Source organism: Leptonotus elevatus, chromosome 3 (assembly GCF_054856555.1).
Source record: "Leptonotus elevatus isolate MCC_2025b chromosome 3, RoL_Lele_1.0, whole genome shotgun sequence".
In the NCBI taxonomy this organism is placed as follows: Eukaryota; Metazoa; Chordata; class Actinopteri; order Syngnathiformes; family Syngnathidae; genus Leptonotus; species Leptonotus elevatus.
Window position 1 is genome coordinate 2,891,273 of NC_141241.1, and position 21,152 is coordinate 2,912,424.

The 21,152-nt window shown below is 40.4% G+C and overlaps 3 protein-coding genes across 6 annotated transcripts; 1 reads left to right on the top strand and 2 right to left on the bottom strand.

The window, feature by feature from the left end:
* Positions 1–400: 400 nt before the first annotated feature.
* tdp1 (tyrosyl-DNA phosphodiesterase 1) lies at positions 401–6,948 on the bottom strand. 3 transcript variants are annotated; one of them, XM_086070497.1, is made up of 16 exons: positions 6,102–6,947; positions 4,783–5,346; positions 4,654–4,697; positions 3,964–4,019; positions 3,782–3,878; positions 3,614–3,648; positions 3,426–3,518; positions 3,189–3,359; positions 2,378–2,456; positions 2,128–2,304; positions 1,884–1,932; positions 1,729–1,795; positions 1,545–1,652; positions 1,016–1,118; positions 830–935; positions 401–599 (listed from the first exon to the last, which is right to left on the bottom strand). In XM_086070497.1, the coding sequence occupies exons 2-16, from the start codon at positions 5,342–5,344 to the stop codon at positions 526–528; spliced, it is 1,821 nt and encodes a 606-aa protein (XP_085926623.1). In that variant the 5' UTR covers positions 5,345–5,346; positions 6,102–6,947; the 3' UTR covers positions 401–525. The 3 variants fall into 3 exon arrangements, with proteins under 3 accessions (XP_085926623.1, XP_085926624.1, XP_085926625.1); XM_086070498.1 differs by having other exon boundaries at positions 4,783–5,355; XM_086070499.1 differs by having other exon boundaries at positions 3,444–3,518; positions 4,783–6,948.
* On the top strand, positions 6,526–10,386 carry slc7a6os (solute carrier family 7 member 6 opposite strand). The gene is made up of 5 exons (XM_086070502.1): positions 6,526–6,757; positions 7,656–8,018; positions 8,945–9,151; positions 9,222–9,351; positions 9,428–10,386. The coding sequence occupies exons 1-5, from the start codon at positions 6,569–6,571 to the stop codon at positions 9,592–9,594; spliced, it is 1,056 nt and encodes a 351-aa protein (XP_085926628.1). The 5' UTR covers positions 6,526–6,568; the 3' UTR covers positions 9,595–10,386.
* Positions 10,387–10,436: 50 nt separating this feature from the next.
* slc7a6 (solute carrier family 7 member 6) lies at positions 10,437–19,938 on the bottom strand. 2 transcript variants are annotated; one of them, XM_086070501.1, is made up of 10 exons: positions 19,842–19,938; positions 17,461–17,993; positions 16,120–16,245; positions 14,834–14,978; positions 14,657–14,780; positions 14,007–14,110; positions 13,829–13,925; positions 12,768–12,917; positions 11,766–11,949; positions 10,437–11,178 (listed from the first exon to the last, which is right to left on the bottom strand). In XM_086070501.1, the coding sequence occupies exons 2-10, from the start codon at positions 17,933–17,935 to the stop codon at positions 11,111–11,113; spliced, it is 1,473 nt and encodes a 490-aa protein (XP_085926627.1). In that variant the 5' UTR covers positions 17,936–17,993; positions 19,842–19,938; the 3' UTR covers positions 10,437–11,110. The 2 variants fall into 2 exon arrangements, with proteins under 2 accessions (XP_085926627.1, XP_085926626.1); XM_086070500.1 differs by having other exon boundaries at positions 13,829–14,110.
* Between the last annotated feature and the right edge of the window lie 1,214 nt (positions 19,939–21,152).

Sequence of the window (21,152 nt, forward strand, 5' to 3'; positions counted from 1 at the left end):
TGGCGACCGCTTTGCAACCATATGACTCACTGCTACCACTCGGCGGTGCACCATGAATTGCAGGTGGTACTCGTAGTGGGCAAAATGTTGCGCGGTTGTATGGATAAAGTTTCTGCATTCGTTTAAAATAATAATAATAATAATAATAATAATAATATTTTTTGTTTTTATTTCAACAAAAAAAAATTCTAACAAAAGTGTTTATTAAAAAAATAAAGTTTTTTACTTTTGGTTATTTCGTTAGTTTTTGTTAACAAAAACAACCTTAGAGCGCACCTCGAACCACAGGCCTTACAGTAAAGGTTAAATGTAGTTAGTATACACTTTAAATTAACTTACATAGGAAGTTAGGGAGGCAAAAAGGACGGGATGGTATGAAATGATGGTATGAAGAGAAGGATTTTGATGAGGAAACATGTTATTTTATTGTTTAATGTACAAAAATATGAAAATAGCATACAATTGACTGAAATGTGACGGTGTCGAGCACAAATACAAAAAAAACAAATCCTAAGTGTGCATTTTCTAGGAGGGAACCCAAACGTTGCCGTGTGTGTCTGGAGCCTGGCTGTATGGAATGTTCCAGATCCAAGGCTGATCTGTGGATAAAGGGGGGAAAAATAGCATTACTTCATTTAAAGATTTTTTTTTATGACCTGGCATGCACACACACACACACATTTTAATGAAATATATCAGTATGTACATAAATGATGTCACAGCATCTTGCCAAAAGGTTGCTGTAGTCATCTCACCTGCCCAATTAATGAAGACAGCTACTATAGAAATTGGATGGATAAATGGCTAAAGTAGACACATGTATGTATACCTTTAGGGGTGTAGCATGTCGGTGGTAGATCAAATGGCACTGGGAAACCGGATGACGACGACGTGACTGGAAAAGGGTTTTTCCGGACTGGAAACGTCTTCAAGTTCTGCAAGAAGATAACGGTCACCGTCACTTCCAAATAATACACTTTAGCATTAGCGTTATCGCGCGTGTGTGTGTTCTCACAAAGGCCGATGGCACGTAGAGGACGCCGAGCTCATAAGATCGAACCATCACCTGTGTGTTGTTCTTCTCCAGAGCCCCCCACGCTGCTTTGGACAGGTTGGCACTGTAATAATGTTAAAAATAAGAATGAATTATTATGATTAAAAGTGAACCATATGAAAAAAAATTGATTTGTGATATTCCACTCCAGTCCTGTAGGTGGCAGGAAAGTGTTTGCAGTAAAGCTTATATTCACCAGAGCTACAGTAACAGAAATATCTAACAAGACGCAGTTCAGCAATTAGCTGTCGAATAAAAAACAACTAAAAGTTGCCTTAAATAGTGGTCTAAGGCATAAAATCCTTCATTGGGATATTTGGTGTGCCACCCATATGCACAAATCAATACTTCACCTAAAAAAAGCTCTTTTTCCTCAAATATTGATCCGTGCTCTTAAGAGACAGCGCCTCAATTCAACGCCTGGTGCACACAAACATACAGATGACCTAAAATACACATCAATTATTTTTTTTTAACAAAGTCTACCAACCTGGTGACAAGGAACCACGCCAGCTGAGTGAAATCAGGCGATGCCCTCATGTAAGTCTTGATATGTGGCATGGCGTGAGTCCGCCCGGTTGCGTCTGCTTTCCATCGGCTACACGTACACACAAACATGATCACAATATATCAGTGACTTTGGCGCGATCCATAATTCATAAGGGAGAACATACTGAAAGTAGGAGTGCAGCCAGAGTTGCTTTTGCGCCGTCTGGATGCTGTAGGGAAGCGAGCCGCCGGCTAGCGAACAAGAAGAGACTCAATAATTATCTCAAATAAAAGCAATCTTGAAAGAAATGCTAGAAAAAGAAGAAGAAAAAAAACTCACCAGGGTAACCTTCTAAACTCATCCTGACGTCTTCCACTGACGGATACAACTGCAAAATAAATAACTTACTAAACAGTAGAGGGTATGCGGTGTTGGTTATTATTAGAGATATTGGGCTGTCAAGTAAAATTTCAAGATGAACCTAAAATGCACTATATAAGGTTTTTTTGTTTTTTTTTTACATTCTCAAAAGCTTTTTAAAGGCACATCAATATTTCAGTACTTCAACGGCGACGGAGCGTACCAAGTGAACGGCGGGGCTGGGCCGCACGGACGATTTTCCCAGCGTGGTGAAGGTGCGCTGGAACTCCCCCGCCAGCCACTTGGTCTTGTCCACCCCCATGGAGCCGATGCTGGAAAACTGGCCCACCACAGGCCACTGCTCCTCGCCGGGGATGCAGTCGGCGTGCTCGTAAAGCAACTGCCAACCAGAGAGACGTTGATGGCAATGATCCAAACAAATGCGACATGATGTTTTTTGTTTTTGTTTTCACCTTCCTGAGCCTCAGGTGGCCCCAGCGCTCCATATCCGGCCCCACGTATCTGCCAGGAGTGGAGCCCACCAGATACACCCTGACCACACACAGACCACAGCAAGACAAACTTAAACGAAAAAACTTAAACTAAAATTCAATAAATAATTTCGTCAACAAAATAAAATAAAAACGAAAATGCTTTTCTAAAAAAACGAAAACTAACTGAAACTAACTATAATTATAGTAAAAATATCCTTCGTTTAGACTTTGATAATTAATTTAACGCATGAGCCTATGGGGATGATTTTACGTATATTTATTTTGATATTAACCGGAAAAAGAACGTCTGAAAGTGTGTCAGGCAGAAGTGATGTCATCAAGCAGCAGCCAATAGAAAAGCAACTTCAGATGATGTCGCTCCGATGCTTGACATTGGCTCTTAGCCGAAATGCAACATTAGGTCAGAAATGCGTGATTTTTCTCATTTTACCATTAAATATTGTGAAAACTAACACTGAAACTAAGCATAACTAAAACTAATAAAAACCCAGAATTACCCAGAAAACTAATTAAAACTCAAAACAAAATCAAAAGCAACTCAAATGAAAATTCCAAAACTAAATGCCCAACTTCTAATAAATGCTTCATTTTCCAAAAATAGTGGCTTCATCTCTTGTAGATGAAACTCCCTAATTAATCGCTGGGTGTGCTGTCTAATAGACACAATGCCTCATTTTAAAGCCTCACGAAATGTTCCTCAAATGGTGTCCTCTGCGTTCGTGTGTGTGTGTGTGTGTGTGTGTGTGCGCATTTCTGCAACAAGACGTGCCTGGTCTCCGAGAGGTCGTGCTCTTTGATCCGCTGGATCCACTCTTCCAACTCGGGCGCCCGATAGGATGCCAAATATTCCAGCAGGTCCCTCTTGAAAAATGTGGGCGACTCGCCGCAAGTGTCGCTGCTGCCTTTTGGTAACCGTGGAAACAGAGGACTCATCCACATCCTGGGAGAGAACGGGGGCACGATTAAGACGTGAGCTCAAGTTCCATAAGGAGCAAAAGTGACACACCCCTGCGTCTTCTGGTACCAGTCGGCTCGGATGAGATTGGAGGTTAGGATGATGACTCGAAAGCCCTCTTCGTACCACAGCAGCATCATTTTCCTGCAATTCATCAATCCACTCATTTGATTTAGTGTGCCTATGGATGCAAGACTGCAGTAATCCAAAAAGGTCTGCTCATGGCGAATCATTCTTACGTGTGGTGCGTTCCAAAAGCGATGTCCAGTTTGGCCTGTCGGGCAAAAATATTCATCGGCACTCATTCTGTATTTACAAGACTGTTGTTGTGAACAAATACATTTAAAAAAATGAACACCAGACCTCAAATAAAAAAAATAATAATTGTTCAACATTTACGTTTGTACCTGGCAGAAGCGAATGTGAGGGAAGGGTTGAGCCTGCTTCACCAGCCGAGCCTTGGCCTCCCGCTTGTCCCCGTGGACGATCAGGACGGGACGATCCCTGAGAAGAAATGCAAAAACAAAATGGCAGAGAGGCTCACCTGAGCGTCACCGTTGTTGACGCCATCATTGTGATGAGAAGTCACCTGAACTCTGGAGGATACTGCTGAACCATCCAGGCCAGGTCAAAGCAGTAGTTAAACTGTGTCGAAAAAAAGAGATGAATAGCGCTAGCGTAATTTTACAAATGTATTTACTGGTAATAAGCATAGGATTGCAGTGTGTTTCCTATTAGTTTTTTTTAAATATAAATTTATTCTTGTTGAGCTGGTTTTGAGGTTATTTGGAAAAGTAGTTTATTTTTATTTTATAAAAATAAAATGTAAATACAGTAAAATATGTAATTAATTTAATAACAAAAATACAGTACATTTAATGAAGGGGTAAAATAGCAATGCGATGAACAATAAATCAATAATAAATCCCCCCCCCCAAAAAAGATAATCCTCCAGTATGCAGGGAGAAATAGGGATCCCACAACCACCCCTCCCCCTCAAAAAAGATTTGTTTTAAAGATAATGCTCAAATATGTGGGAAATGCAAAAATATATATGTAGTGATTGCCTCATTAATAATTGAATATTCAACAAATATATATATAATTAGCTTTGGAATAAAAGTTAATGAAAATATTTCAGTTTATTTTATAAAATAAGTTTGGCAACAAGAAAATGCTTGTAATACCTCAACATTAGACAATTTGCAATTTTAGTCAAGATTTTAGCATAAAACATGAAGTAGAAACACATTATTTGCTTAATTGATCGAAAGCTCACCTGAACGGATTCTTTTAAGGTGCCGAATAATGGCGAGAGGACGTCTGCAGAAGAAAACATTATCATTAGATAAATGTGAATGCAGAAATTGCAAGTTTTAGCCAAAAACCGAGATGGACTTCCACTCGCCTCTGATGTGCAGCGCGCCGCTGTTGTACTTCCTGTCCAGGCCTGTCACCTTGTTGAGGTAGAACCTAAACATGTCGTCCAGGCAGGGAACGCTGGACTCGAAGAAGTCGTCGGGCTCGTCAATGTAGGAGACAGGTCCGTGGGGGCTGGGAGGGCGTTTGTCCACCACCTTCTTGCGTTTGGGACTGGGAGCCTTCCTTGCTGGTGGTGGGTTACTCTTCTTCTTTGCATCATCATCATCATCATCATCATCGCTGTCAGAGAGCGCCCAGCCGGAGCCGTCTGCCGCGTCCAGCTTCCTTTTCCCGGCTAAAGATGGAGATGGCTCATACTTGACGGGGTATATCTGATTCTTTGCAGCCTGCTGTCTGGCCTCAGAACCAACCACGAGTGCAGGTGCCGGAAATGGTTCTGGTTTTACCACCAAGGGGGTGGCGTCTACTTTGAGGGCGGGGGTCATTTGAAGGGGTTTGGACGACTTCGTTGATGGAGGAAGCTCATCGTCGTCGTCGTCTTCGCTGCTGGAGACGCTCCACTTGCCGTGTTGACTGCCCTGAGACATCTCTACGAACACTCGGAAAATCCAATAAATGTCATTATAACATACAGTACATTAAAATTTGAAGGGCCTCTGGTTTCATTGAAAGGCATTAAATAAATCCCTTCCAATTAATTTTCTATTATTGCAGTGGTACTGGTGGATGAATCAAATTATTTTTAATTGAATATTTTTTCTAAGGACGTCATCTTAATTTTTTTTTTATTGATTATTATTATTATTGGTTTTGGGAGTAATACTTTTCCCTTTAAGCCATATTTTCCATAAAACAAAATACAGTAATTTACATTGCAATAAATAAAAAAAACTAAATACATATTTGTCAAACAATAATCAAACAAAAATGCAAACAGATTTTTTTTTTTTTATTTACACTTGAAGTTAAAGATTGTCAGGACCTACTGCAAAAGTATATTGCAGGTGAATTACAAATAGGCAATGTATTATTACGGGATTTTAAATTATTATTATTTTACCTTTTTTGCGAGTTAATGTGAGTGAGAAAGTATGCCAATACACAATTAAGTCTAATCAGGCAATATACACGTAGAAGAAAAAAAACATTGGCTTAAATAGTCTGCATTGTCGACGTTTTTACTGTTCAGTTTGCACTGACCGTGCAGCCATTGCCATTGTGCATGCAGGTGTGCAAAACAAACCAGACTCATAAAATGACCATTAGACGGCAGTTAGGGTAAAAAGAGATACGAGCAAATGATGCACTATCAACAAAATGACAACATTTACCTATATAATTTACCTTAAAGCCACGTTGTTGGTGTGCAGTTCAGAGAGTAGCGGGTTTATAGATTTTAATGAAATAAACTTCGAAGATATGAGCAGTATGGAGAATAATGTCCGCTTGCGATATACGTCCGGAGAGAAACTGAGAATAACACAAAAAACAAGCCAGACTTGACCACAATATGGGTCCGGGTAGAAACTCAAATAACATTTGGATGTAAAACGTACAGCAAGCAGCGATGGAAAAACGTGGGAGTGAAAACCCGTGCTCGTGTCTCACATTTATTTTTAAAAAGCACCATCCAATTTCAATAGTTTATTCTTATTAGGCGAGACTGTTGCGTAGCATAGCAAACACTCGCGCTCCCGCGGGTGGGCGGGGCTGTGTGCGCTTTCGTGTCACGTGGCGTCGTCAAAGAGACAAACACAGACGGAGCCAGGCAGGCAGGCAAAGCACGCGCGCAGGCGAGGCGACAAACAAACATGGAGCCCAACGCCACCATTCTGCGTGTTAAGCGAAAGCGGGGCACTGACCCGGCGGACGCCTTGCTGCTCGCCTGCAAGCGCATCCGACCGGAGACTATCCAGGCTCCCGGCGAGACGGCACCAGAGCCCGGCGAGGCCGACGTGGAGAAGTCGGTGTTCAAACTCGTGGCAACGGTAGCGACACAGGTAAGATGGCCGCGGTGTCGGCTAGCGTCAACACGACGTAAAGAAAGACGCAAAGACCACTTTAAGCTCTACTAACATGACTGTTGTCACTTAATCGTCTGGGGAAGAGAAATTGTCGCACTAAATGCGAGGTAGCTCTCTAACCTGACGCGCCGTAAGGTTTAACAGTTATTAGCTTTGCTTGTAGCCGTTAGCCGGGAAGTCGTCATCGAATGACGTCAGCGGGCGATATCTTTATGACGTAATGTTGACACCTTGGTCATCTAAATAAAATAATAGCCAAGTCATTTTTCACCAAATACTATAATAGCCAAGTCATTTTTCACCAAATACTCAGTTATATTTATTAATAATGTAATATGTATTAATAGTTTCAATTGAGGGGTAGAATCAAATCACTTTTCTTTAAATAAGGATTATAACAAAGGTGGCCAGCATCATGAGATTTTTTGGGGGGGAAATTATTAGGCCTTAAGTGAGTATTTGATAAAAAAAAAAGGCACATTTCATACCCAAGGCAACTTAATGTTTTTCACACAAGCAAAAACACCTTAAAGCATGTACACGCACTAACTGACTTCACTTAATTTGGCATTTTATTCCAATAAAATACTGAAAAGGCACATTTCATACCCAAGGCAACTTAATGTTTTTCACACAAGCAAAAACACCTTAAAGCATGTACACGCACTAACTGACTTCACTTAATTTGGCATTTTATTCCAATAAAATACTGAAACATTACATTTAAAAAAACATGATAATGAAAAAAAGCAAATGTTAAAAAATGAGAATGTTAGCCAAATAATAATTTATGAAAATTACATTATTCAAGAATTGAAACAGAAAATCCCCCCCAAAATGTTTGACCACCACGAACCCTGTGTCCTTTATTCAGGATGCCCCCGTGCAGACGGAGGTCCGCCAGGCCCTGGCCCGACCCCGTGTGGCGCACGCCCTGCGGCCGTCCGCCAACAGCTCGCAGCGCATCTTTGGCGACCTGCGCAGCGCCAAGTTGGGCTTCCGGCGCGACGAGCGCTACCGGATCCTCTCCAGCCACCGCACCGCCACTGGCCTCACGCTGCCCACCCACACGCAGACACGCCAGGCGGGCGATGGCGCCGCGGTGCTGGAGGAGGAGGTGCAAGAGGAGGAGGAGGAAGTCGCCCGGAAACGGGAGAAGTGTTTGGGTCTCGAGGAAGTCCAGGTGGTTGATCTCCTGCACGAAGATCTCCCGGAGCAGGACAAATCACTCAGCAAGGTGAGAGGAAGACATTTTGGAAGCACTCGCCTCCATTCCGAAGTTGGGAGGACACGATTTTTGTCAAATTTCACATCGTGATTCTAGTGAGCAAAAGGTTCACGTTTATGTATCAGTGTTATATAAGAAATGTGTCAGATTAGCTTGTGTTAAAAAAAAATTTTTTTTAAGTCAAAACATTCACGATAGTGGTCTAACCACAACTAAAGCTAAAATGCGCAGAATATTACGTAAAATGTACAAGACACAAATGGAAGAGTAGCGTAAATAGAAAAAATGACAAAAATATTATGGAAAAAATATATATTAAGCGATATTAGAATAAAAGCTTGACAAATCGGTTAAGATTACCAAATTAATAATACTGAGCTCTCAGATAAAAGAAAGAAAATAAAAAGTTTGACAAATGAGATTTTAAAAGCTATTAATGATTTTTTTTTATACAGCGAATGGCATTTTTTAATACTAAAAAGTAACTTTTCAATACAGCTTTAATTAGGTGTAGATGCAAAAATATTAATCAAATTTCAGAAAAATTGAAAAACATAGTAAATTTTTTTTTTGAAAAACATAGTAAAAAAAATAAAGAAAATAACCATATATCCAAAAATATTAAACAAAATTCTTAAAATAAGTATGAAAATAAGGTGGGGTACAACAATATTAGGCGTAAATGCAAAAATAACTTGCATTTTGGGGGGAAATTATTTAACAATCATTAGGGAAAAAAATACACAAATATTAGATTATCAAAAGTATCAAAATATTATAGAAAACCACTCCATATTAAATGATTTTATTTTACACATAAAAATGTAAGAGAAAAAATAAAAAATAGATTTTATTTAAGCAAATTAAAAAAAAAATGGTATGCAAGTGCATGAATAAAGACCGTAAAATGTTCACTGTGTTTTTTGACGCAACAGTCAGACCCCGACGTGATCTTGTGCAACAACACAAAGATGCTGCGAGAGCACCTCTGCATCAGCGAACAGCGGCAACGCCGCCCACACGGCGACGGCAACGCGGAGGACGTCGACGCGGACTACGTGTACGACCTCTACTACCAGGAAACGCCAGGATGGATCCACGACATCCTGTCTGTCAGGGCCTACGCAGACCACACGCAACTGGTATACGTGTGCATGAGAGAACGTCACAAACGCGCCCTGAAGTCCAGAGTACTGAATTTACCGTCTTCAGGTTCCTGAGGAGGAGGCTGGCGAGGAGGAGGCGTACGACGACGAGGACGACGAGAACGAAGAAGGCAACTGGAGGAACGACTACCCCGAAGACGAGAGCGACGACGGCGACAGAGAGGAACGCTACGGACGTACGCCTTCTCTCGCCGAGAGTCACTGATACTTATAAGGCAAAAACAAATCTAAACAAAATGGGTTGTGTTCCAGACTACTGGAATGAGGATGACAACGAGGAAGAGGACGAGGGCTCTTCGTGTCGCAGGAGCTGGCAACGCTACCAGAGAGAGCTGCTGCAACAGCTCGATCACCACCAAGACCACCGGACGGACCTCGACGACGATGACGACGACACGGACAAATACGACTCGGACTAAATCCCAATCTGAATTTTGCGGCCCGCGCGACGGGTGTCCTTTCTATTTTTTTAAGCACATTTGTGCGCGTATGTGTGTTCGGTATGCTTTGTGCTGTTAGCGTGCGGTGCGTTCAGTTGCGTATGTGTTCTAGAGTGTTTTGTATACTGTGAAAGTGTGCGGTTGTGTTGTGTTGCGAGACCGACAGTTTGGAGGCTCATCAGTTTTGGCCCACGTTTTGTCTGTTGAGTGTTGAGCGTGTTACAACGGAAAGAATGCCAGTTTGGATAGGAATTTGTAAATATGTGTATAACAGATTTGAAAATAAATGTTAAAACACTCAAAAGTTGCTGCTCATTGTGTGATTGACCATTTGCAATTTACAATTGTCAAATAAAAGGATTTGAATGACAAACTCCGATATTGCCCGCCACATCCTGTTTTGTGCTCAAGCAAATTGAGTGCATCTCCTTCATGTTTCTTGTTAAATACATTGCTTCATGCTTTTTAATTTGGCATCAATTCTTGCCAAAATTGCTCATTTTTTTTGGCTTTTTACAGATCAGAGCATCTTCAAGACACAAAATTCCTTAACACATACTTACACTTTGTCACTATTTTCTATACTTCTGATTTCTAATTCGAAGTACATGCAGCAATGAAATAGACAACACATTGTATAATACATTTGTGTTTTTACATTTAGATTTTCAGTCATACAATGTGGCCAGAAAATGAGTTTGACACTCCAATGTACAACAAGGCACATTGAAGATGAAGTTGTCTTTGTAATAAATAAGAGATGTAAGTGAATGTTCTCTGGAACGATTTTTCATGATTCTCTTCAAATGACACAAATATCATGAAGGTAAGAGGTGAAAGGCTTTATAAAGTTGAGTGGGCCAATACTGTAAAGCCTGCAATGCACTTCATGCAAGAGGTACATTTACTTCATACACTGTGCACCTCAACACACGCTCATACTGTAATCATTTTATTACTGTCCAACTAAAAACGTGTCCTCCATTTTGTTCATTAAAAGAACAAGAAAGCTCTTCATTTTGGATAAACAAAAATACTAAGAATGCATTTTTTCTTTTTTACATAAAATTAAACTCCTTTTTTTTTTATATGTTTATATATTTTCATTTTTTATGTTTCGATGAAAAAAAAAAGAGGGCAATAAATGCTTATAGTTGGACAGTAACAATTACTTTATTACTGGAGAATTTAATGTGTTGCATTAAAGAGCTACAACACTGCATATGTCTTGGACTTGACTAAGTTGTGTAACCCGTCAGCCGGGCCCCAAAGGCAGACACGTGACAAGAACATTGACATAGGATCAGCAAACACTGCAAAGGAAACCGTCCGAAGACGCCCGCTAGGCAAGTCGTTGGCTTAAAAGGTCAAATAAATGTAAGTGCACCGTTTTCCCGCTCGACTCCACAGAAATACAAGTCAAGTGCGTCCAACGGAAAAAAAAGTCAGACCTCTTTGTTTCCCATCATCCATTGCAGCAGTGCTGGTGGAGTCCCTAGTCACTTTTGTCTGACTCGGTGAGGACGCAGAAGCACGTGTACTGAGTGCAGTGGGTCAGAGAACCTGCACACACAAGCCACATGTCATCAAGCCATTAATTGAACCACACATAAATAATCAATGGCAAAAAAAAAAAAATTATATTATTTTTTTATATTATTATTGTTGAATTAATTAAATTCCATAACCTCTAACTATAATGGAGGACCAAAACTGCCAAAATTAGTAAATGACTAAATAAATAGATAAATGACTAAAAGTGAAAATAAAAACAGATACAAAAATATAATTCAAAAAACATAATGAAAATAAAACAACATGTATGTATGTATGTGCATATATATATATGTATATTTTATTTTTGAATTATATTTTTTATATCCATTTTTATTTTCCCTTTTAGTCATTTATTTATTTATTTTGAATTTTGGCGGTTTTGGTCCTCCATACTAAGGATGGATGGAATTAAGTAAAACATAATTATATTTAATATCAATTTGAAAAACAAAACCCCTAAAAACTCATTTGAGCTATTTTCATTATTTTTGTTGTTTTTTTCTACCCGGCAACAGCGGCTGTTTGTTCAATAATTTATGCTCTAACATTTGCAGCCCACAGCTGAATGTCTAAATAGCGACGAGGCAACTCACGCAGCAGCTTGGTGATGACGGGCGGCCGCTTGGACTCGGGCAGGTAGACGCCCAGGAAGTAGACGGGCACCCCCGACAGGGCGATGCCGATGCCGATCAGCGAGTTGAGCGTGTCGCTGTAGAGCGGCACGGCCACCAGGAACACGGCGCACATGCAGAACACCACCGGGTACAACAGGCTCAGCTGCGCAACACGCACACACAAGAGAACATCAGTCGTGTCATTCCAGAGCAATTGGTGGCTAAAGCGCTGACGAGAACCAATTTGTCCTTTGACTTGAGCTACCATGAGCATCTGGGGTCCATTGTCGTTCAAAGCCAATTGGGCTCTTGCCTTGACAGAACAAGAAAACCTACCGTTTGAAGCAGATTGTTTTAATTTTTTTTTTTTTTTTTTTTTTTTTTTTAAGAGCTCAGTATTGTTCATTCGGAAATGTCATCATCATTGTTTTTTTTGTTTTTTTAATATATATATATATATATATATATATATATATATGTATATATATATTTTTTTTTTGTGTGTGTGTGTGTGTGTGGGTGAGTATGTGTATGTGCGTGCGTGCGTGCGTGTATTTGTTAGCTCACCAGAAAACCTATTAGAAAAAATCTCAGAAAAGCAGATTGTTTTCAAGTCTCGAGCGCTGAATAGAAAACATGTTGCGATTTTGGCTCTGACCACGGCTACCTTCAGGATCTTGGATTGTACATCACTCAAAATGACTTGTCTTTTTGGCTTGGCATAACGAGTTCCTTTATAATTTCAGGTCCATTTGCTGACAGACAGAGCGCCGACTAGAAGCACGTGTGCTGATCTGATATTTCGACCTCATCTACAGTACCTTAAGCATTCTATCCTTCCAAACCAAAAAGGATTCTTGAATTTAGTTTAAGGCACGTTACAAGTCAGCTCGAGCGCCGACTAGAACATTTGGATCTCGGCTATTTTGTTTCGTCTTCCTTTCTGCTTTTTGACCTCGACAGAAGATGATCGTGCTTTACTTTGAGCGGCCTGTGTCGTTGCGGTTCTTTCCACCTCAGGTAGATCTGCCCTGCGGTGGACAAGCCCATGAAGAACCAGTAGCTGAAGCTGTAGTAGTTGATGAGTTGGAAGACGTCCTCCACCGTCAAGTAGATCAGCGACATCACGCACTGGAAAAGCACAAATATCTCAGCACGTCAATTTTATCGTTGCTCTTGCCTTGCTTCAAGAAAATCCCAAATGGATATTTGGATGAGAATTGCGGCGGCTAGAGCGGTGACGAGATACAGGCGTTGAGTGATTTTGGCTTGTAATAGTATTCAAAATTTCTTCTTGCCTTTACAGTATTTCAAAATTTCTTCTTGCCTTTACAGAATAAGAATGTCAATACAGTTTGAACATATAGTGGCTCGAGTGCCGACTAGAAATATGAACTGATTTGTCCTCGAACCTCCACTACCGTCAGTTATGCTATCCTTCAAAACCCCTGACAGAACAAAGAAACCCTTACTGTCTGGAAGCCGATGGGTTCAAATTTGTGACAGCTCGAGCCCCGACGAGAAACATGTCATGACTCTGCCTTTGGGCTCAGCGACCTTGTACGTTGGATTCAAATATCTTAAAAAAAACTGTATGATTCTCGCTTTGACAGAACAAGAATTCTTTGTGACAAATTTGCTACGGCTCGAGTGCTGAATAGAAACATACTGTCTGGCACTAATTTCTTATCCCTGCTACTATCTTTTACTTTGAACACCTTTGCTATGATATCCTTCACTTAACCAATAGGGATCCCTCATTTACAGAACAATGATCCTTTCACTGTTTTACATAAATCGGTTAAAAAATGGTGATGCCTGAGTGCCGACGAGAAACACATACTGCATTGGCCTTTGACCTGAGTTACTGTATTTTACTTTAACACAATCCTCAGCTATGACATCCTTGACAGAACAAGAATACCTCTCTGCCTAAAGCAGATTGAAAAAGAATCCTTTACTTTTTTGTGGCAAATTGGTTAAAAATGGTGACGGCTCGAGCACGGACTAGAAGTTTTTAATAGAAAAGAACGTTTGCCTACGTTGAAGATGAGAGCAGGGATGGGCGTGAATCTCTCCGTGTGGATCATGGACAGGGCGTCGGGCAGGTGACCCTCGCGCGAACCCACGAAAAATAACCTGTGCGCACACACACAAGAGCCAGCAAACATGGCGGACGTGACACCAAGACACAGAAAATGCAGCTGAATTGAAAGCGACCTGGACGCGGCAATGATGGAGGCGTTGAGGCCGCCGTAGCAGGACAGCGCCACGGCGATGGGGATGATCCAGCTCATCACGCCTAACGTGTGGTCTGCAAATGTCTGAACATAAAGAATTCTTTCATGTTTCAAGCAGGTGAGTTGGGGAAGTGTAGAGCGGCGACTAAAAATGAGACCGTTGACAACAGCTAGCTTAAACATGTCTGGGCCGAACCAACGGGGCTTGCTTTGACAGAGAAAGGTGTATTTCAAATTTAGAATCTGAAGGACATTTACAGTTTGAAGTGGAGGTTGGGAATTGCTGTGGCTCGAGCGCTGACTAGAAATGTTCATTTGATCACAAAATCTATATTCTCAGCGACCATGAGCGCCTCATGTACGATAGCATTCACTTCCAGTAGCTTTCTTTCAACGACGGAGCGGATAGGTTCAAAATGGCGACGGCTCGAGTACCGACTAGAAATGCACTAATTTCTCTTCGGCTACTTCACCTTGAGAATCTTCGATAATGATCACATTCAAAACTAATTTGTGGCTTGACAGAGCAAAAAAAATATTTTACAGTCTGACGCGGACACTTCAGAATGGCGATTGCTCGAGCGCTGACTAGAAACAGTAGTGATGACTTAATGATGAATTTTCCCTTACCACGGCCACGGCGTCACTCGCCAGTATGGCGCTCATGTCCAGCACGGCGTAGTAGGCCACGTTGGTGAGGATGTAGATGGTGGTGACGATGGGCATGGAGATGGCGATGGCCAGAGGAAGGTTCCTGCAAAAGAGCGGATGAGAATCTCCTCGCCGCAAAGACAGAAAGAGGCCAACCTTTCGGGATTTTTGATCTCCTCGGTGACAAAGTTGAGCGTGTCCCAGCCCGAGTAGGAGAAGAGTGCCGAGTAGAGCGCCAGAGCGATGTTGCCGGCGTCTGTGGAGGAGCCCTGGAAGGACGACTCGAAGTTGCCCGTGAAACCTGCTCAAGAAGAGACGCCGTTACAATCACAAACATGAGAAACTTTTAGTTTTTTCACATTTGTTTTTTTTTTACTTTAAATTTTGTCTAAAATATTGTAAATTGCGTCTGATGTTTTGTTTCTCCAATTTCTTTTTTGTCTTTTTCCCAATTATTTTCTCAATTTAATTTTCCCAATACTTTATCATATTTTTTTTGTCTTATTTTTTTAAAATGGTATTTTCCCTTTAAAGTTTGTGTATGTTTGTTCCAATTTTCCCTAATATTTGTGTATTTTTCATCTAACACTTTGTATGTTGTCATTTTTCATAGTTTTATTTTTAATATTTCTAATTTAATCATATTTTTTCGTGTGACAATTTTCCCCTCTCGTTTCATTAGCATTTTTCCTTATGTTTTTGCTTATTGTCTTGTTTTTTTTTTCTAAATATGTATTTTCATTGTTAAAAAAATGTTTGTCAACAATTTTTGTATTTTCTTTATTTATGTGTAGTATTTCTTCTAATAATTGTGTATTTTTAATTGAATGATTACATTTTTGACAAATGACAAAAGTATTTAATTTTATGAAAACATTTTTAACAGTATTTCCGGAAATATTTTTTTCCTCCCCAGTTTTTATTCCCCCTAATTTGTTATCTTGTATTTTTCATCAAATTACAAATTACATTTGTCATAGTTTCAGATTTTTCATGTTGTCATTTTGCAATTGTCTTATTTTTTCTAAGCATTGTGGTGTTTTTTCCACATTTTGTCACATTTTCCTTACATATGCAGTAACAATTTATTTCTGGAAAAATATATTTTTTATTTTGTCTGATATGCATTTTCTACAAATTGTGTATTTTCCTATTTTTTCTAATATTTTTGAATTTGTCATCTTATTCCTTCAGTTGATGTTTTTCATAATAAATATGTCCAATATGTAGTAGGTTTTTTTTTGTCTAATATGTGGCATTTTCCCTAATATTTTTCTTAATATCTTTGTGATGATTATTTCAAATTTTCTTTGTATCTAACACTTTTGCTATATTTTTCCAATTATTTAAAATTTTTCTTTCTAATATTTACATATTTTTCAACCTAGATTTGTGTCTTTTTTCCCCATTATGATATTTGTTCTACTATTTTGTTGTCTCACCTTGGCACAGCTTGACAATGCCTGTGATGATGACGACGATCAGGGCGGCCACCTTGGCGTAGGTGAAGACGTCCTGCACGCGGGTGCCCCACTTCACGTAAGCCGAGTTGATGAAAGTGAGGAGGCCTGGGGAGACACACACACACACACACACACACAAAGTTGAGTGGATGATGTCATCACTATAAAAGGGAAGCCAAGTCAAAGATGTTCTTGTCAATGTCGTGTTTGCTGCGCCCCCACTAGCCTGAACACGGCATTCTGATTAACATTGCGTTTGTGGAATCTAAAAATACACCTGTTGTTTTCATCTATCTTAGGGGGCAGCCATTTTGTCTTATACTTAGGCACTGTGATGTCATTTTTAGTCGACACCAAGTGATAAAATGGCCGCGACCCCTGAGATGGATAAAAACCGGTGGATGTTTCGGCTTTGTTTATATTCCACAAATGTAACGTTTTTCACAACTTTTGTGTTGAGATTAGTGGGGCCGTATACACCTCTTATTTTTCTTTATCTCAAGGGGCGGCCATTTTGTCTTGTACTTAGGCACCATGATGTCATTTTCAGTCAACACCAAGTGACAAAACGGCCGCGACCTCTGAGATGGATAAAAAGCAGTGGATTTTTTGGCTTTGTTTATATTGCACAAATGTAATGTTTTTCACAACTTTGTGTTCAGATTAGTGGGGCCGCATACATCTGTTGGTTTCCTCTATCGCAAGGGGCGGCCATGTTGTCTTGTACTTAGGCACCGTGATGTCATTTTCAGTCAACACCAAGTGACAAAATGGCCACGACCCTTGAGATGGATAAAAAGCGTTGGATTTTTCGGCTTCGTTTATATTCCACAAATGTAACGTTTTTCACAACTTTTGTGTTGAGATTAGTGGGGCCGTATACACCTCTTATTTTCCTTTATCTCAAGGGGCGGCCATTTTGTCTTGTACTTAGGCACCGTGATGTCATTTTCAGTCAACACCAAGTGACAAAATGGCCGCGACCTCTTGAGATGGATAAAAAGCGGTGGATTTTTCGGCTTCGTTTATATTCCACAAATGTAACGTTTATCACAACTTTTGTGTTGAGATTAGTGGGGCCGTATACACCTCTTATTTTCCTTTATCTCAAGGGGCGGCCATGTTGTCTTGTACTTAGGCACCGTGATGTCATTTACAGTCAACACCAAGTGACAAAATGGCCGCGACCCCTGAGATGGATAAAAAGCGGTGGATTTTTCGGCTTCGTTTATATTCCACAAATGTAATATTTTTCACAACATTGTGTTCAGATTAGTGGGGCGGCATATTGTACATATTGTAAAGAACTTGCGCACGTACAAATACATGCGGCGGCGATGAGGCGCGAGGCGACGTAGGGCGGCTCGCAAGTGGGGAAGAGCGGCTGCACCAGGTAGTTGGCGAAGGTGATGGCGATGACGGCCTGGCTGGTGGGCTCGATGATCAGCAGGCTGGTCCACAGGCGCACGAAGGCCAAGAACCCGCCAAAGGACTCCAGGATATAAGCGTACGACGCCCCCGACTTGGTGATGGTGGTGCCCAGCTCGGCGTAACACAGCGCGCCCACCACCGAAAACAGGCCGCCCGCCGCCCAGATGACCAGCGACAGCCCGTAGGAGGCGCTGTAGAAGAGGACGCCCTTGGGCGACACGAAGATGCCCGAGCCGATCATGTTGCCTATGATGAGGCTGACGCCGTTCAGCAGGGAGATCTCCTTCTTCAGCTGCATGGTCTCTTTGGGCGGCGTCGACGCGCCGTTACCCGGCGTCGTCTTGGAGGCTTCCTCGTCCGACATATGTTGGCGCCGGCCGGGGGTTCAGCTGAGGTTCAACGGTGGCGGCCTCGACGGGGAGCTTGATAATCATAAGAGCAGGAAACTAAGCATGTCACAATGTAATGTAATGTTAGCTTAGCGACAAAACCGTAAATAGGGTCAACTCTATCCACCAGTATTGTTAAGCTTTTTTCTTTTTTTTTGCAATGCCGTCATTATTTGACATAGCATTATGCTAAGCCAGGTGTCCTTTGCATTTTCTTGTGCGTGGATCTTTTGCACCACTAATTTATTGGGATGTAGCGTTAGCGTAGCAACATCACAGTAGATCAACTTCATGCATCTTTTGCTCTTTCTTTGGATTTTTTCTGCACGTATCTTTTTGTATGCTAACATACTGTGATATACTGTTGTGTCATCTAGCAACAACACAGTACCAATAGGTTCAAATCAACGCGTATTTTTCTTTTTTCTTTTGATATATATATTTATTTATTTATTTTTGGGGGGGAGGGGGGGGTGATACAGCAGGTTTCAGTTTGATACGACCTGTTCTATAAATAAGATGCTCTCCCACTGTGAGGTCATCAGAGATTGCGCCATAAAAGGAGCACGCCTCTGTTAAGTCGAACCTCATTACTGGACACTCTTGTCACACGGGCGTGTAACACGAAGATGACACACACGAAGATAAATGAATTTGTGTTAGATCAAGGTAAATAATGCCTGTTGTCTCTTTAACAGATGGGGGACTTTTATCATACCCAAAATATTTTAAAAGCAAATGATTACCTCTATTTTAATAAAACAAAATGTTTTTTATTAAAATATGTTTTTTACTGAATATTTATTGACATTGAACTACATCATTTATATTCATTCATAATAAAACGGCACTGGCCCCAGGCGATGCAGGAGGGGCCACATCCTTTGTAAACATGACCTACACTCTACAAAATAATTAAACTCACTAATTTGTCTTTGATGAAGGGAAATGGAGTGTGCTAGCTGTCTCTTGAAGTAAACATAATTTTATTTGAAGCACCTATGGCATCGACTGCATGTCAGTTTGCGGTGGAAAAACTGGTCTAATTCAACAACAAAATTGTGTTAGATGGAAACAATGTGTCCTGACTCTTTAAGAAAGCATGTCCCATTGGTCTTTCACAACTGAAAACCAGATTAAATTATAAGTTTTTAAAACATTGTGCAAAAGCTTAATTAAAAAAATGAAATAAAACGCTGGCATCATGTAGGAGTCACGTAGCCTCAGTAAACATGACCTACATCGTACAAATGAACTTATTTCGGTTTGTGATAATGAAATGAAAGAAAAGGCAATACTGTATGTGTTTGATTAACGTTTCCCAAACATGTTTCTTTTTGTGGATCCCATTAAGGAAGGTAACAGTTGGAGGAAGGAGCGGATGCTTTTCTGACGATACAGCCAGTTTTGCCGTGACCTTATTTCTCCGTGGCGATTCGACAACATTTTTTAACATAATTTCAATGTTATTAACTGATTTAATATTGTTGTATTCGTTCTTAAAAAATACTCTTCGAAAGCACATCAACAAAAACCGGCGTCTGTTTTCTAAACACCAGGAAGAGCAAAGTTACCGTTGATCACAACTTTACTTCCACACAAGACTTTCAAAATAAGGTGAAATCCACTAGAAATAGCTTATAGTTCGAAAAAATTGGATAATTCAATGTTTTATTTTGTAATGAATGTTTTTCGGGCATCGCAGATCTGCTGTGTTACCACCGCAAAATTGACATGGCCGGGAGCGCAGCTGACTTCACACTTTCGCCCCCCACAATAAACCGTCCATGTCGCCCCCCCCGCACCGAAATAAGCCAAAAACGACCCCTCTGTGTGTGTGTGTGTTTGAAAAAGACCCTACTGTGTGTGCCCCGGTAGTACCTGAGCGGACCACCTCCTCCAACTGAAGTCTGGCAGCCGGCGTCCGGAGAGAAGAGTGCATCACCATCCGCACCTGGAAACAACTGGGCTGCCGCTGCCGCGGAACTGTGACGTCATCGCGTAACGTCTCTCAACGATACGGCAAATACGCTTTACACGCTTTTAAGTTTTGTTTTAATTTTCGTATCAAAATCAAACCGAATTTTTTTCCGTTTCTATTTTTTTATATATATATTTAATACAGAGCAGTAAGAAGTAAAGTCAAGGAGGCGTGGCTAGTATAAGGCAACAAATAAACAAAAACTAACAAACATTTTGTTTGAATAAAATGGAACAACATCTTGAATATTTTAACAATACATTTTTGAATAATCGTAATTTATGTTGTGACCACTCAATTTTTTTTAAATCAAATTCATTCACCTCCTGCCGACACCCCTGAACTATATTAATAGCTAGAAAGCTAAAATCACACATAATTCTATTCATATGAAATTAAGTAGAGAAACATATATATTAAACAAAAAGTAATTGGCCACTGGTTCAGTTGCCCGGTAATGGGCAACAATTTGACATTGCTGAGCCTGAAAAATGGCTAAAATAGAATGCAAAATAAAATACACATTTTGAATGATGGATAAACAAATATTTCTTCAAATCAATAAAAAAAAAAAAAGTATATATATATATAAATGTTCAAGCAATTTATATAAACTATAATATTCAATAAAAAAAGAATACTATTGAAAATTTGTAACAATGTAATATATCAAAATTATATTAAAATTGTAATCTTTTGTTACATACAGTATAAAATACAATCAAAAATAAGCCAAGAATCCTATTGATGCTTAATATTTGACCCTCTTAAGATGGCTGTGTGTGTTCTGGAACCGAGTGCCCGCATGTTTAAAAAATATGTTTATAGACTTGAATGCAGACAAGATAGCTGCTACGACCATGTGAAGAAAAGGCAAATAATTAGAGTGGTCCCGCAATGGTCAAGGGTGCCATGTGTTGACGGTCGTAGTAATTATCACGTTGGTGCAAAGTGTCACAGGCGGTGCAAAAGATTGTGTTGGCATCCACTTATCAAGCCCGGTACCATTTTTGCACTCAAAGTTGTTCTTCGGGTCACTTGGAGGCCTCGGCAGCCATCTTGTGTGTTCTCCTGAAGTTACGAGTTAGATTTATCAGAGCATGTCCGCTATAGTTGGCGGTGTAGATAAAGTGGAGGGTAAAAATAACATAAAGTCAAGTTCGCACAGAGGTTGCTGTCAAGTCAGCAAAGTCGGTGACAATTCCAGGAAG